Source organism: Tachypleus tridentatus, chromosome 13 (genome assembly GCF_004210375.1).
Source record: "Tachypleus tridentatus isolate NWPU-2018 chromosome 13, ASM421037v1, whole genome shotgun sequence".
Taxonomy (NCBI): domain Eukaryota; kingdom Metazoa; phylum Arthropoda; class Merostomata; order Xiphosura; family Limulidae; genus Tachypleus; species Tachypleus tridentatus.
In genome coordinates, this window is record NC_134837.1 from 90,355,597 (window position 1) to 90,373,009 (window position 17,413).

At 30.4% G+C, this 17,413-nt stretch overlaps 1 protein-coding gene across 1 annotated transcript in view; it reads left to right on the top strand.

Annotated features, from left to right (window-relative positions):
• The window catches only part of LOC143237452 (protein dachsous-like), a 137,913-nt gene extending 120,912 nt beyond the window's left edge, over positions 1–17,001 (top strand). The window contains 10 exon segments of the mRNA XM_076476716.1: positions 1,320–1,568; positions 2,177–2,328; positions 2,864–3,076; positions 5,199–5,419; positions 6,936–7,221; positions 7,632–7,918; positions 8,388–8,529; positions 9,635–9,806; positions 10,266–10,473; positions 13,493–17,001. Of these exon segments, the coding sequence (XP_076332831.1) occupies positions 1,320–1,568; positions 2,177–2,328; positions 2,864–3,076; positions 5,199–5,419; positions 6,936–7,221; positions 7,632–7,918; positions 8,388–8,529; positions 9,635–9,806; positions 10,266–10,473; positions 13,493–15,832 (4,270 nt within the window). The 3' untranslated portion in view covers positions 15,833–17,001.
• Positions 17,002–17,413: the final 412 nt, after the last annotated feature.

Below are 17,413 nucleotides of genomic sequence, written 5' to 3' on the forward strand. Positions count from 1 at the left end.
TAACGAGACAACAAATCTTGCAACTGAGGAGGAAGAACAGTTCATTGATTTACGAAACGACAAATTTTATCAGTCATTGTTTCCCGAAAAGAGCTTGGATGAGTTTTGGATCTTCATTAAAAATTCATATGAGTGCTTTCTAATAGTTTTCCTGCAGAAGAATAGTGAACTATTTGAAAATGCTCCATTTTTGAGTTTCTTTGAAAAACTAATACCAAGATTTATATATTTGTTCCCTGTTCCTAACATTTTTGCCATTCAGTTCTAATGAGTTGATTCATAACATTATTAGTCCTCTTAATAAACTTAAGCACCTCAATCAAATCCTTTCTAACTCTTTCAAGAAAAATTTCTTAACCTGTTCTTGTATGGCAATCTTTCTTACCCAGGCATCAATCATCCCAGTAGCCCTTCTCTGGAAAGGGGAACCCTTGTAATCAGTTCAGTGTTCATGCTAAGTCAAGAAGCTCCAAATGTTGCCTAACCAGTGATCTATACAACAAAATCTCTTTATACTTCTATTCAATATTTTAGTAGATACAACCTAATGTCCTATTTTCACGATAACTAGTAACAGCACATTGTCAGTATGTCTTGACTATGATCAACAGGTACACGAAAATCCTTATCCATAACATTTTTACTGTTATTTTCATCACAATTAGATTAAATGTGTTTCATGTTTTGGGCTTTTGTTTGTTAATGGTTAGGGATAGTGAAGAAATAAATGGTGCAATTTATAAGGTACATGTGATAATGGCAGTGGGTGGATTAAGCTGTAGTTTTTCAAAGGTCATTGGAAGTTGTTTAACTGTTGAAGACATAGATTAAGTTGATTTAGGAAAAACTACAAAAAATAAACAATTGCTAATGAGGTCTTTTATTCAATACCAGGCCTTATCAGATTAGCTTGAATATTGATGTAGATTGCAGTGGTTGAGATGTTATTTGCATTATGAAATTGCATGAACAACAAGTGTTGTGTGATCTGTATTAAGCTGATGAAGTGCAATTTTTATCAACCCTATTTAAATAATGTAGTTTATGTGTACGTAACTGCTAAATGTAGTGTTAAGATATAATTAAGATAAAAATCTTGATGAGGAAGTAACTAAAATTAAACAAGTTTGGGTTGGTTAAATTTTATATTACTTAACTGTTTAAGCAAGTATCTTTAATCTCCTTTTCTTTGATGGAAGTTGAACTAACTTTATGCTGTTTTCTGACCTTAATACTAAAATAAAATATTTCTTAAGGAGATTTATAAGTTAAGAGTTGGATTATAAATTAAAGCATGATCAAAGGTATCTTTGTTTCAGTTACTTTGATAGAGAGAAGAAATCATCTTACATGTTTGAAGTTCGGGCAACTGATGGTGGACAGTATGATGCACGATCAGAAAGAACACTTGTACATGTGACAGTGCTTGATGTGAATGACAATAAGCCCAAATTTATAAATTATCCATTTGTGGCATCAGTGTCTGCTCATGCCCATCCTGGCACACAAGTGATTCAGCTAGAAGCTCAAGACCTTGATCAAGGTTCAAATGCCAAGATTCATTACAGGTGATTAAAGAAGTCAAGAATGTATTGAGTAAATAATTTATGTTGAAATGTCATGAAAAGAAATATTTTTACTTCACAAAGTTAAACACCAAACATTTATCTGCATAAAGTTATCTTTTGATAAGAATATTAGGAATTAGAATATTGTAAACATTTTAATTTAATACAAACATGGTTAATTAAAAAAAAAGTTCGTGAATTGTTATTGAACTATCTGTAATGTGTAAACATGTACTTTTCTATTTATATTTATACAAATTTTTATAACTGGTAGTCAATGGATTTTAAATTGTTAAATATTTATAGTTTCAAAAATATTTGTGAAATCAGTACATATTCTTTGAATTAAGAAAGTCATTAGTTTAGAGGTTATTGTGTTTCAGGGTTGTATTATAGGAGTTTATTACATTTTTTAGTTTGACATTATACAATTCTTAATTACTCCTTTAAACAAAGTTCTTAATGGTTCATTCTTTCTAACTTTCATAGTGTGAATAGGTAATATATAAAATGTTTTTAATAGTTCCTTTAAATTTTCCATTATCATGACAGTTGGATTTCTCATCTACTGAATGTTTTTTTTTAACAAGACTTTTGTCCTATACCAGTTTTGTTTCCCAGGATGTTAATTCCAAGTTTCACCTGGATAGCAAGAGTGGAGTTGTAACAGTTGCAGATAGTCTTCTTCCTGATGCAGGCAAGATGTTTCACATTGAGATTGCTGCAAAAGATAATGGGCATCCTTCTCTTACAGCTTCTGGTAAAGTGGTTATTGTTTTTATTTGTTTCTGACAATAATTTAAATCTAATAATATGGTGGGAAGTACTTGTTGAATTGTAGTATTTAATGTCTCCTGAAATGAATAAAAATGTGTAATGGAAATGAAAACAAGCAAATTTATTCATAAGCAGTAGTATAGGTTTTACTGCTTTTCTTGCTGCAAGAAAAAATATTTCATTCTTGTGACTTGACAACTTTTGATTTTTTTCTTAAATTCAATCATATCAGCATTTTAAAATGATTGTTTTTTTCCTTTTAAGTATTCCAAACAATTACTTTATTCTTTAAAAGACTAAGCAGTGGTTTACAAGAAAATATACATGTTCAAGTGGACCATATAACTAATGAAAAATGTTAGACTAAATCAGTGGATATGTTAATTTTGAGTCAATGTTATTATCCTCTTTAATTTTTGCCTATAACAAAGGTGTTATCTTCTATTGTATTTCTAGTTGTGCATGTTGCACGTGTAAGGATTTGAAAAAGTTATGTTTATTTTTTTTTAATCATGTAGGTGTCTTAGAAATTATTGTTGGAAACAGAGGATTAGTGGCTTCTCTGAAATTTCAGAATGAAACATACATGGTAGAACTACCAGAAAATCCTCCAAGAGGACTAGAAGTTACCAGTGTAAAGGCTGTTGCTCTCGGTCATCATAGTTCAATAATCAAGTACAGCTTTCCATCAGAATATCAGGAAGGAGCATTCACAATTGATTCTAGAACAGGTAAAAACCAGTAAGATAGTGTATTACTTAGTACTATATTTAATTTAACTCACATTTATCTGTATGATTGCTTATCACTGTATTAGCTTAATCTACATGTAACAATGAGTAATTATTTTCATTTTGAAAGATAAATGGTATATCACAGGTGTTCAGGTTACATAGGGTTTCATATCCTTGTTTTAAGTTGATTTCTTGAACATACTTGTTTTCCTAATATCATGAATTTTGTTACTGAGAAGTAGCTTCAGAGGTATTTATGTGTGCAACCTTTATTAGAAACTTTTGATATAAGTGAGGTACGTTGTTGACATTGTCACAAAAGGAAAACAGTACTAGCCAACTTCCAATATTGATGGCTGAACAGACAGCATACAACATAACAAATTGTCACATTATTGTTATTATTATTATAATACATAAACATAATAGGTCTGAAAGATATTGAGCACATTCTATGACGTGATACAGCAAAATACTGACTTTCTTATATGTCTATGAAACAAAGTATGTTTATAGAATTGTAAGAATGGGTCTTGAATGTCTATGTTTGTGGAACTATGGTGATGATATCTTTATTAATAAATAGCCACTAAAAAGTAACAAACATGAAGGAGCATTCCATAAATGTTCTTGGGAATCAATATCTTCATGTAGAAAGACATAGAAGAAATTATAGGGTAACAAACACACTTTACCTAAATACACACTGTGATGCATTTACTACAATGCAAATACTTCAAGTATATTTTAATTTGAACAGATTTGGTGTGCTATCTCAACACTGAGTATGAGTTGATAATATGAACATGAACAGACTTGTGTTTCTGAAACAAGTTGTCATGCCAATGTCCATCAAAATCTTCAAATTATATGAAAAATTCTCATAAAGTTTTTGAATGTTCATTTTTCTTGAACTTTGACATGACCTACTGTAGTTTCAATACATTACTGGAAGTGACTTTTAATGCTTTATTGCAGTGAAGTGAATACAACAGTCACCTTCCAATCAGCTTGCTTTTCCCACAGTTAGTTTCTCTTCCTCTTTTCTCAGTTTATCCTTTAGTTGCTTTGAATTAAGATGACAAAACCTTCTAATCCTTGAATTAGTAACATTAGTTTTCCTTGAAACTTCTAGAATAAAAACTAATTGGTCTTTTTTTTTTTTTAATATACCAGTAGATGATCATTCGTGTAGATGGCTACATATAAGGAATCAATTTTTTCTGTGTGTCATTCATGTAGGGGTAGTTTCAAGGTAACACAGTAAAATAATTAAATAATATTAGGCCTTGACCTTACCTGAAACCACTGAAGAAAAAAGTATTTTATTATTAAAAGTTATAGTTTAAACACTGAAAGCTGGTTATTTATTAAAAGCCAGTTGGTTTAATATTTGTATCAATCATGAACAAATTAAGAGGAACATTGATAAGACATCTGCAGTTCACATGATTTATGTTTTATTAACAAGCAACCACCTAGGCTCAGTATTTCTATCCACACTGCTAGCAAAACTGCACTGTAGAGGCTGTGAGTATGTTTGCTAATTGCCTAATCGTAAGTATAATAACCTTCTCTACTCAGAATCTTGCAAGATAAATAAATGACTGAAAAGCATATTTATGTGTACTCACAGCTTTGCTTAACACCTTCTAAATTTTATTAGCAAAACTACAACATTAACCAGCAGTTTGCTAGTTTACTATCATTAATTAAGATTAATATGTACTTGATTTTAGAAAGATGTTTTAATATACCTATTCATTTACAGAAATATTGCTGGTAAAATAGTGGGTCATTTTGAAAAGTTAGTTAGGTAAAATGATACTAAAAAACATTAAGTATTTATCACTTTTAACTTTTTAGGAAAAGTTTCTTAGTTATAAATTTGATTTAATTACTTGTTAAACGTTAATTTATAATAAATATACTCGGTAGTCATTCTAACAAGTAAAAATATCTGTAAAGTATAAAAGCTCAACGCAGCAAACACTGACATCTCTAAAACTAGTCTAGTTTAGATTCTTCTATAAAAATATATACTATCTAAAATGTTTAAGTATGTTAATTTGTGGGTTGATCTAAGGCAGTTTTCACTTTCTATTTTTATGTTTTATAGGGCTTATCAAAGTGCATGATCCTAAACAGTTGGACTTTGAAACCACATCTCAGCAAAACATTATAATTGTAGCTCGTACAGATGATCTTCTTCCTATGTATGCTTATGCTTCCTTAGTTGTGCAGTTGGTTGATCTGAATGATAACCCACCCCGATTTTCTCAAGACCGCTATGTATCTTCTGTATGGGAGGGCAACCACAAAGGGACATATGTTACTCAGGTATTTTGATTTTGTTCATACAACAGTTTGTCTCTAAAAATTATTAATTTTTTTTTTGTTTTACTTAGAATAATGTAGTTTAGTTTAACCATTCCCAGACTGGTTATCAACTTCCAGGGGTTGTGTGTGCACACTTGCACAACAAATTTCAAAATTTCCATAGAAACTAATTCTAACTATTTCAGTAATGTTTTATTAAATATATTTTAACAAAATATATTTTAATACATTGTAAAATTTATATAGTTTAATTTTGAAGAAAAATGAAAACAAATTATTCAAAATTACATTTCTGTGCTTCTGTGCATAAACTTGCTTGTAAACATTGCACTTTTGGTTGTTTTAGAATTCTTTTTACTGATCCTAAAGCACAGATTTGTATTTGCTCTGATGCTATACTCACCTGAGAATATAAATATCTATATTTTGTTTTTAAAGTGATTTTTTTGTTCCTTTTATAGATTTTATTGTATATAACCCACTTTTCCTACCTTTTAATATCTTGCAGCATGCTATCTGAAAAATCCACTAATGAAGCTCTGCTATGAACATAGCTACAGACAAAGTTTAAATACCACTAGATAGAGCAGGCTATAATATTTATATCACTGTAGAGTAAACAAAGTTGTTTGATAAGTAAGTTATTGTTTCTTGAAAAAGTGACAAACTTATGTAGAGAAGAACAATGGAACATGAGAAATTTGGAAGACTTGAGAACAAACCACACACTAGGAATATTTTATAGTTGAAAATATTTTGTATTATTTAGATTGGTTTAAAAGTTACAGCAATTTTCTTCTTTGATGATTAAATATTGTAGTGACCTAAATGTGACTGAAATTCTTATTGAATATTATTTTTAAGTTTATCTTATTCAAACAATGCATATAAATGAAATATAACTTATTGAAAAGAAAGTATGTTTGTTAGATATCAGTTGCTTTGGACCAACAATATTTTTTTACCTAGCTTGATGACACCATTTTAAAAAGTCATGTCTTAGGCTACTGATAATTTTTTGTCAATTTATTTGGTGTCTTTTACAGTTTATAGCCAAAAGTGGTGACTATTACTATCATAAAAATAAATATATTAGTGAAAATCAGTTCACTTAAAAGTAAATGGATACAGAAAGGAACTTTTTGATTAACAATATAAAAAATATTCGAAGTCTAAGATCAGAAGAAATATTTAATTTTTTTCATCCAAAATGTGTATAAAAAAATTTCATAATTTCACATAATAAAAATGGTAGAAAACTAAATCAAATTATATACATTTTTTTTTACACTGTTAAGAAGTTTATCATAAGTTTTGCATAATTGTATTAAGCATTTCTACTGTGAAAAAAAACAAAATAATGAATATTGGTGATACCTTCTTGTCTGGAAAGGGTTAGCAGAATACAAAAGAGTTTAGTTTATTATATTGCCTTAATTTTAGTTACACTTCTATTTTAGGATATTTACTTTAATTAATTTATATCTTAAAGAAATATTAAAATCTTACTACGTAGGTTTCAGCAACAGATGAAGATAAGAGGGGAAGAGGCAATGTAGTTTATCACATACTTGATGGTAACCATGACAATGCATTTGTGGTTGACCCACCTTTCAGTGGAATTGTCAAAACAAATATAGTCTTGGACAGAGAGATAAGAGACAACTATTTTTTGACTATCATTGCAACAGATGAAGGAATTCCACAGCTCACAGGAACATGTTTGCTCAAAATAACCATTGTTGATGTAAATGATAATCAGCCAGTGTTTCCTCCTTATAATGTGGTCAGCATCAGTGAAGGTATAATGGCAAAAAATTGTTCATCATAATTAATATGCATGAGGAAAATGAAATAATTCTTTAAAATAATTAAATTCCAATATTTTTAAAAGGCTTGGCAATATGCATAGTCTTAAACAATTGGACTTTGAATTTTCTTTTCAGCATGAAATGATAATTATAACTTGTATGTTTATGCTTCTTTACTTGTGCAGGGTAAAAGTTTTAAAGGTTTACATGCTAAGAAATTACCTAGTAAAATTTTTCTGTAATTAAGCTAATACAAACAATATCACATTTTTTTTAATGTTGCAGTTAGTACAATTAACTTCATATGAGGTAGCACTGAAAGTTTTAAAATATAATTTTCCCATTGTTTAGAGCTTATATTTATAATGGATTAATTATATATGTGGTTGTTTGCATACTAGGTGCTGTAGTAGGTACTGTACTTACAACAATTACTGCCAATGATGTTGACACAAACCCAGCATTAATATATAGCTTCTCAGAGAGAGGAAACCCTGGTGGAGTTTTTACCATTGATCGCTTTAGTGGTCGTATCACTCTTGCACAACCTTTGGATTATGAAAAGCAAAATCAATATCAGCTTCAGCTCCAAGTGTCAGACTCTGTCCATCTTGCAAAGACATACCTCACAGTTCATGTAACAGATATTAATGATAATGCCCCTGTGTTTGCACAACAGTCTTACCAGGTTAGTTGTTTGTAAGAAATTGTAAGCTAAATGCTGTGCAATTTAAAACATTTGAGGCATAGGAAAAAAAAATCCTGCATTTACACTAAAATATTAGCATTTTTATTATATGGATGTATCAAACAAGAATAAAAAAGTGGAATTAAAGAATATCACAGTTAGAGAAATAACTATTTTGTATCTGTCATCATAAAAATGTAAACGATCTTTTGAAAGAATAAAAATGTTTATATATATATTTCTAAAATGTTGTACTCTATAGCTTAAGCTTGCATATTCTAATGTACAAAATATTTTAAGAAGCATTATTAAAATTAACTAAGTAATACCTCTGATTATTATAGTTGAGAGTTATGTTTACAGATTTATGGAAGATGTTTTAATTAATATTATTTTCTGCTAATCTGAGCATGATTCACATATTTATTTATTTGTGTTAATTAAAGCTGTGTTTCTTTTATTTTATCAGGTACAGTTACCTGAATTTGTAGAACCAGGTTATTTTGTTATCAAAGTCAATGCCACCGATCTTGATTCTGTAGACAATGCCAGATTAACGTACAGCATTGGGCTTACTCCTGTTGAGGGATTTTATATCAACAGAGATACGGGTACATTGTTAATTCATAATATATTAAGTATAGTAGTTTTTAACACAACAGTTTTCTCATACCTTTTTCTAAAATGGTGTAACAATAATTATGTTTTGTCTCATTAGTATTAGTTACCTTCCCATACCTGACTGCAGCTGAATGGTGATAGTTTATCTAGAAACTTGAGAATTATATTGAATCATCTGATTCTAGTTTTAAATTACTTTTTTAAATTTCATCCTCATATTCATGTAAAAATTATGCATTTTAAGCAATTTCTATGTTAAAAACATAGATCTGCACACTACCTGGGTGTAGAAAAGTACTTTAAAACACCACATAAAGCAGCTCTGACATATCAAAAACCATGATGAATAATCTTTTCAATATTGCTTTTGAAAAATGAAATTGTGTTCCAAACAATGTGTAAATGTTATGCACAAAAATAGATGCAAGCAACAGTATGCTGTAGACACTAAGAGTCAACTTAACCATTAACCATCCTGCATATAATGAGAAATGAGCTATGGTTCAGTTTATTTGGCCTGTATTACATGACATGCACAAATTATAATGTATCCTAGAGTTCAAGTACACCTATATCTATCTTGATTCGCATGTGAAATATTCTTCAACTAAGATGGTAACATAAGAAAAAAACTAGAAGACATCTTTGAGCTTTAAGATGTGTAGTAATTAGTAAATAAATATGATAATATAAAGTATATTCATGTGGTAAAAGATATAAGTTGTTCTTTAAAATATGAAGTTATTTAAATATATGACATTTAATGAGACTGTGAAGATGTATTTATTGAATTATATATCTCTGTAGTTATTTGGTGTGAAATCTTAGTTTCATGTCCCTGTAAGAACAGATTTCTATCACCTATTCTTAGGTCTTTAAAACAGTATGAAAATATATTGTAATAATATGAAAACTAGATGCAACATATTTTTCTATTTACATTTTGATAGCAGGTAAAAGGCTATTAAATTATTCCTTTGTAAAACATTAATGCATGTGTAGGAATCATAAAATGTACACTTTGGTTGAAATACTTTGAAAAGATTATAGATGACTTGTATTTATTATTTAAACTTATTGATGGTGTATCTATAGGAGTCATCTACACCAACAAATCCTTTGTGTTCAGCCCCAAGCAACCAATTATTTATTTGGTTGTGACAGCCCAAGACAGTGGTGTGCCACCCTTAGCAGCTGCTACTGCTGTTCGAATTCAGATTGTGAATATAAATGATAATATACCAAAATTTTCTCAACCAATTTACACGTAAGTTTGTATTTTGTGTTGATTCTTTGCAGGTCAAGATAAACACTATTTTACTGTAGATTTAGACTTTTCCATCTCAAGTCTAATATGGTCTGTATTGTTTAAACTGGTAAACCATGATTCCTTAATTAATATTTGGTGTTATATTACATTTTGCTCAGACTGGTAATAATATTTATTTACATCTTTCTTTACTAGTCATCATAAGTTTCCAGTAAAAAGTGGATGAAATGCTGTTATCTTATTTTTATGCTTTTAACTGATTATTATATTCAATAAAGAACAATGGGATTAAAATAATCACATTTTTACATTTTAGCAGTATTATGAGTTATATTTTTACATAATTCTATTTCCAGTGATTTTTAATAAGGAGGAACTAGAAATGTTAGTGCAAAACGTATGTATGTATATTTATTTTGTTGTATAATAACATTTTGAACAATTTTGTTTTTTAAGTGCTCATATTCCTGAAGATTCTCCACTTGGAACAACAGTACTAAAAGTGTCAGCAACAGATCCAGATGAATTTCATGATAATTACCAGATCTTCTATTCTATTATCAGTGGCAATACTGGAGGATCATTTTCAATATCTAGTAATACAGGGGAAATATTATTGGTGAAACAGCTTGATCGAGAAGTTATCAAGAGTTTCTCATTAGAGGTAGGATAATAACTGTATGAAATTGTATAATGATTCATTTTCTGGTGTCTTCATTTTTTAAAAAAATTCTCATTGTTGAACACTGTATTCTCAAGACAGTTTGTATGAGTATTAAAACTTTAATTATAATAAAGTACAAAACAACGTTTCAATATTCTTAGATCATCTTCAGGGTAACAAAGAGAGTTTGCAAACTCTTTGTTAACCAGAAGATGACCTAAGAAGGTTGAAACGTTGTTCTGTACTTTATATTAATTAAAGTTTTAATACCCCCATACCAGCTGTCTTGAGAATACCTTTTTATTTTATAGGGTTTCTCATCATCATGAGTTGTTGAATACTGTGAATATACAAAATTTGGAAACAGAATAATAATGGCTGCTACTATAGAAAAAGTTTCAGGCTTTGTCTACTTCTGTTTACTTTGACCTTTGTTATTTGAACTATTAATGTAATTGGGAAAATATATGAAAATAAATGACAGTGTAAATTCATTCTCAGTAACAAGCTGAAAAATGGCAACTTAAGTTGTTTACCATCCTTCATACACAGTGAAGGACTACTATATGTTAGTCTGATTGTGAGCTCTTTAAGTATAGTGAGATTATTTAATAAGGTTTTATAATAATGTAAGATTGAAAGAAAATCTGATTTATGAGATCCAGGTTAGTAGCAATGAGAATTATTTCAGCCAGAATTGAGCTTATATTAGTCCAATCTTGTTTTTGAAGTTGCCAAAATGTCTAAGTTATTACACAGTGCAGTTACATATATACATACATATATTTATTTATTTATTTATTGCAGTGTCTTTATTTATAGTATTGAAAACCAAAAACATAATATAATTTGGTACAGCATATGTAAAACAGATGTAAAATATATGGGCAAGTTAGCCAGTCTAAATATACACAGTGAAACCAAGACACTGCACAACATTCTAACATTTAGAAGATTTTGCACTTTTTTTCTCATACTTAAGAAAAAGGATAGTTCGCTCCAACTGGAGAATCCTACTTATTTTGGGGAAACAAGCTGTTTTATAACAATACAACTTTGTAGCAAAAAATAACTATTGCATTCCCAGCAAAAAATAACCATTAGAAAGTGTTAAATTTGAAATTTAATAACTGGACATTTTAATTTACAAGTTGTTAACTGAATTATGTACATGTATCCATATATCATGCTTATGATGAAATATGTCATTAAAAACAACCTATTTATCTTACAGAAATTTTGTTGACAGTAGAAATTTATTGAAAAAAAAAAGGATTAACTATAGATGGTAGTTTCATAAATTTTAATAATGAAATGTAGTTGGGTTTTTACATACGTGCAAAAAGAGCTAAACTAGACCTTGACTAGTATGGGTGGAATTAATGGTAGATCAAACCCAAAATTTAATAATATTGCAATATGTAGGGCTAGTAGATTTTCACACTGGTCTTGTCTTTACTATTACAAAGTCAGCAGTGATTGAAAATGAAAAAATCTGATGTGTGTTACATAAATAATAATCAATAATTACATACTTCTAAAGCAATCTTAAGTTTTTGATTAATGTTAATTTTTGAAGGCATGATGCTATAAGTAGTGAAACTAAGTTAATATTTTAATATGACATTAACAAGCAAGAATCCTAAAGTTATCTCAATATTCACTTTGCTTCATACCAAAATAAATTACACTGCACAACAAATTTTTTGCTTCTTGAACACTGTTGGGTGTTCCTTATAGAGTTTTGGCTGCTGATTACGAAAATCACATCCAAATTTGCCCATCATGTACCGTTTCATGAAAATCTGCAGTTTTGTCAGGACATTGCTACAATGGAAATATGATATCAGGGCAACTGGAATCCGTCAATGCTTGCTGACTACTGTTGGACACTGCAACGTGATGCACCGGACATTGAATACAAACGAAAATCAGGAGCAAAACACTTTTAATTATGTTGAACTTAATAGTGTATTAGAAACAATGCAATTAAATATGGTATTGCCGGTAAACAGTTAACTGTCTATTTCTCAGAGTTCCTACGTGATGAAGCAAACCCCAAACTATTTGTGCATACCCACCAGGTACCTGTCACAATCAGCAAAAACTTTTCAAAAAAATTGTTGTGCAGTGTTGTTATACATGCCATAATGTTTATGTTGATATTTTTGACTAACTTTTATCACTGTAATTTATTTATCTACAGTTTATAAAGATGCCCTACTCTATCGTTTAAGAGTAGAAATGCTCTTAACAGGTCGCATTGGCCAACGAGTTTGTACTTAGTAATTTTTGAGTACTCAATAAAGTTAGAGTATAATTCAAAAGTAGTTTTTAAAATTCCCATTAAGTATATAGTTATTTTAGTTTATCAATTGCATTAAATTCCAGCTAAGCCAAAAAAGTATCTCTTATAAGGTCTGTGCAAACATGCTCCTTTCAGTAAGTAGCAGTAATGTCATAGCATTAGTATGTTGTTAAAATAAATATTGTTTTACTTGAACACTAATCATAATTACACTAGATAATGAACTTGTCTACTGATGATATACAGTATTTATATAAATTATGCAAATAGATACACAAGACTTGTAGTTAGGTATACTTCACAGATATTAATAATCTCTAGTATTTTCTGTACAATGTTTTAAGCAGAGTGGAAAACTAATTTGCTATTAGTTTAAAAATTTCATGCTTTGTTAATATGTGGTTTTTATTTTCTGAAGGAATTTAAAACTTGAATGCTTGCTATTCCAATTTTATAAAGTAATAAAATGAGAGATCAGTGTAATTATTAGCTAAACTTGGATAGTCTATATAATATTTAATAATTATGTTCTGAAGTTTGGCATTATTAACAAGTAGATACTTTTGAAATTAATGTTTTTTAATCTTTTTATACATTATTGTTACTGCCCAATCTTACATTATTTGCTATTCCCTTTTGGCTACTTGGAACTTTGCTTAATCTAATCCATTTTAATGCAGTATGACAACTTATTTCTTATTTATATTTCAGGTTTCAGCAACAGATCATGGTATGCCTACATTAAATGCCACAGCAGAAGTTATAATCCAAGTAAATGACATTAATGATAATCCTCCAATGTTCAATCAAAGCCATTATGAAGTCTTCATATCAGAATTAGCTCCAATAGGGACCACTGTACTTCAAGTGTTAGCATCAGATCGAGATGAAACAACTGATATTCATGTTATTTATGACATTACATCAGGGAACACGGAGAAGAAATTTAAACTCAACTCTAAAAATGGAATCATCACACTTGTTGAAACCCTTGATTATGACTTAGTGACAGAATATCGTTTCATTGTTCGTGCTTCAGATGGTGACCCTAAATACCCCCTTTCTGCACTGGCCAGTGTAACAGTTAAAGTAAATGATGAAAATGATAATGAACCATATTTTCCTCTAACATTGTATACAGAATTTGTAGATGAAAATTCTCCTGTTGGTACTTCAATATTTGTCGCACATGCTAATGATGGTGATCGAGGAATTTATGGCCAACTGAATTATTCTATAACAGATGGAGAAGAAAGAGACAAGTTCAGCATTGACATAGAAACAGGTGTTGTTACAACAGGCATCATATTCGACTATGAATCAAAAAGTAGGTATTACTTTACAATAATGGCCATGGATAAAGGTGGAAAGTATACCACTGTTCATGTTCAAATAAACATCCAAAGTAAAGATGAATATCCACCAGAATTTACACATAATTCCTATCATTTTATTGTTCCTGGTAATGCACCTAATGGTTTTGTTGTAGGAATGGTGAGAGCTGTGGACAGAGATGATGGAATTGATGGCCGCATCTTTTACAGTTTAAGTGAACTGCACAAAAATTTCAAACTCAATGATACAACAGGAGTAATTGTTATCAAATCGCCTTTTAGGTACGAACAGACAGATAACAGGATTGACCAAAATATCTTTAATAAAGTTTCATCACTCACTGTAGTAGCAGGAAGTGGTAGACCTCATTCGCTCACCAGTTCAGCAGTCGTCCAAATTACTGTTGACTATACATTAAATGCATCATCAGTTGCATCAGCTGAAGAAAAAGTAGAAGGAAGTAGTCTTCCTTCGTGGGCATTAGGCCTTGTTATTGTCTTAGCTGTTATTGCAGTAGTTCTTTTATCCCTTATTCTTTTCTTGCGCATGCGAAATAAGAGAAATGGTAAACCTGGGGTTATCCATGGGTTTGATAATTCATTTGATACCATAAACATTCGGCCACCTCCATCAAGTACTTCTGGAATCTCCCAGTTTCCTCCTCACTATAGTGATATTTCCCATTTTGACCCAACTAATCATGCACAACACATAAATGGGGCAACTTCTGAGGTTTCAGAACAGTCTCACTCTGCATCTAGTGGTCGAGGATCTGTTGAAGATGGAGAAGATGTAGAAGATGAAGAGATAAGGATGATCAATGAAGGATCTCATCTTCAGCAAAATAAGATACATAGACTAACCATTCCTGATTCAGGTATTCTTCCAGATGATGACAATCTATCTGAAATCTCAATTCAGAATACACAAGAGTATTTAGCACGACTTGGCATAAACACTTCTCATCCTGATCACCGTAATATTCAGAACTTTAATAAGTTACAAAATGCTCATAGTGTAGAAAGTATGCATATGTTTGATGAAGAAGGTGGTGGAGAAGGAAATAGCATGGACATTGGAAATCTTATTTACTCCAAACTAAATGATGTTGGGACAGAAGAAAATAATGCAATTATGGATGGAACAAGAGCATTTGGTTTTGGAGATGAAGGTGAACCATCTATGACCGGTTCTCTCAGTTCTATTGTACATAGTGAAGAAGAACTTACAGGTAGTTATAACTGGGACTATCTTCTAGACTGGGGCCCTCAGTACCAACCTCTAGCTCATGTATTTGCTGAAATTGCTCGATTAAAAGATGATGGTATTTCCCCATCATTTTCTAACTCTCCAAAGAAAACTCTCAATCCTCAAGTAAAAACTGTGCCCCCACCACTTATTACAAGTGTGGCTCCATGTTCCATTGCTCCTGTTGCACTTGCTTCAGGACACACTAGTCAGACCACGTCCCTCCCTTCTTTGCCACGTTCCCCAATTAGCCACGAAAGCACATTTTCTTCATCAGCAATGTCTCCTAGCTTTTCTCCTTCACTATCTCCTCTTGCTACTCGGTCACCATCTTATTCACCATTAGTGCATCCAGGTGGAACAGTTGCTCCTATTTCAGGACTGGTAACCCCACATTACTCTCGGTCTCAGAGGTCAAATCCTACTACAACTACATCTTCTGTGTCAGAGACTGAGCTCCAAATATAAGGAATTTTGAACATGTAGCATTATTCACAATCTGACTAATTTATTATTGTTTAAGGATTTGTGTTTTTTGTTGTTTTTTAGCAGGCAAAGTGCAATTGTATTGTTAAATATGTAAACATTGTATATAAATCTTACCTGTGTTAATTTCAAAGTCACCAATATTCTAAGAATAAGGGGCCAAAATTCCAACAAAAAGTATTCATAAATAAATGTTACAAAACATTAAAAGCATTTAAATATAAAGTTGTAACACATAAAAGTAAAGTGAATTATTTTTAAACCTTTACTTTAGCTCCCCACCACCATCACTAGTGGCTCAACAATAAGTGCTTTTAATGCTAAAACGTGTGTTGGTTCCCATGATGGGCATGTAAGAAATAGCCCATTGCATAGTTTTGTGCTTAAAAAGAAACAAATAATTTGCTCTAAGAAGATTGGAAAGTGAGAACAGTTAAATTTTATTGGCTGTGTTTACTGTCTTATTTTTAAATATTGTCTCTTATCCTTTTGCCATCTTCCCCACATCTGTTAATTGCCAAAAAACAAAGATTAACAATGCATAGCAACAATGTAATGAATATCTAAATGTAGCTTCACTTAATGGTTATTACATAGTAGCTATGTAATGTTTATCAGCTTTGCTTCTACTTTCAGCTTTGGTATGTCTGAAATCACTGTGCATACCAAACTTAAGAGTACAGCTACCTGTAATTATTCCTCAAAACAATCTAATATTGCTACTGTTCAAAAGCTACAAGTTGCATCATTTCTATGATAACTTACACTAAGAAATATTTAAAACCAGGTCTATACATTCTTTTACAGTCATACACATTGTATGTAACAAGATTAAACAGACATAATACATTCTGTAAACATGATATTGTTTTATACCAGTGCCTTTTTCTCTATGTATGTTTGTGTGATACAGTATGCTTTTTGGCATTTTCACAGAAACATGTTTTAAGGGTTCAAGTTCATTCCAAAAGATAACCAATATTTTACATATATTTCAGATAAAAATTGCATCTAGAAATTAATAACTTCAAGGTTTGTAACTTTGAATAGAATTACATGTTTACTGAAAGTTTTTGTATGTAAGAGTATTGAATAGTTTCACACGTTTTGTAAAATCAGTCATTGTTTGTATAAAATAAAGAAAGAGTCATTTACTGAGATTGAGAGAATGCATTTTATTTGTATTTTCCAACTCAACCCCTTTTGTTTTTGTGTCAAAAACCTGTCATACTTGGCAAGTATTAAACATAGTACTTTGAGTTAATAACTTCAGAAAAACAAACATATAACTGACTTTTCTAGTGTAAAAGCAGTTTAAACACAACTTTACTGAATTAATTTGATGAAATAATTTAGTAATTCTTTTAAATGTCAACCTATAGGTTGTGGTATCTCAATTTATTACTATTTTTTCCTCTTACAAGATTTTCCTATTGCTAGAAGTGAAAATGTAAAGGCTAAAAGGTTGAAAAAGGAAAAGGTTATCCAGATACTAGTTTTAAGAATTTATAAGAAAGAAAATAGTACAGTTTGGAAAATATATTCATCATTTTGACCTTAAAT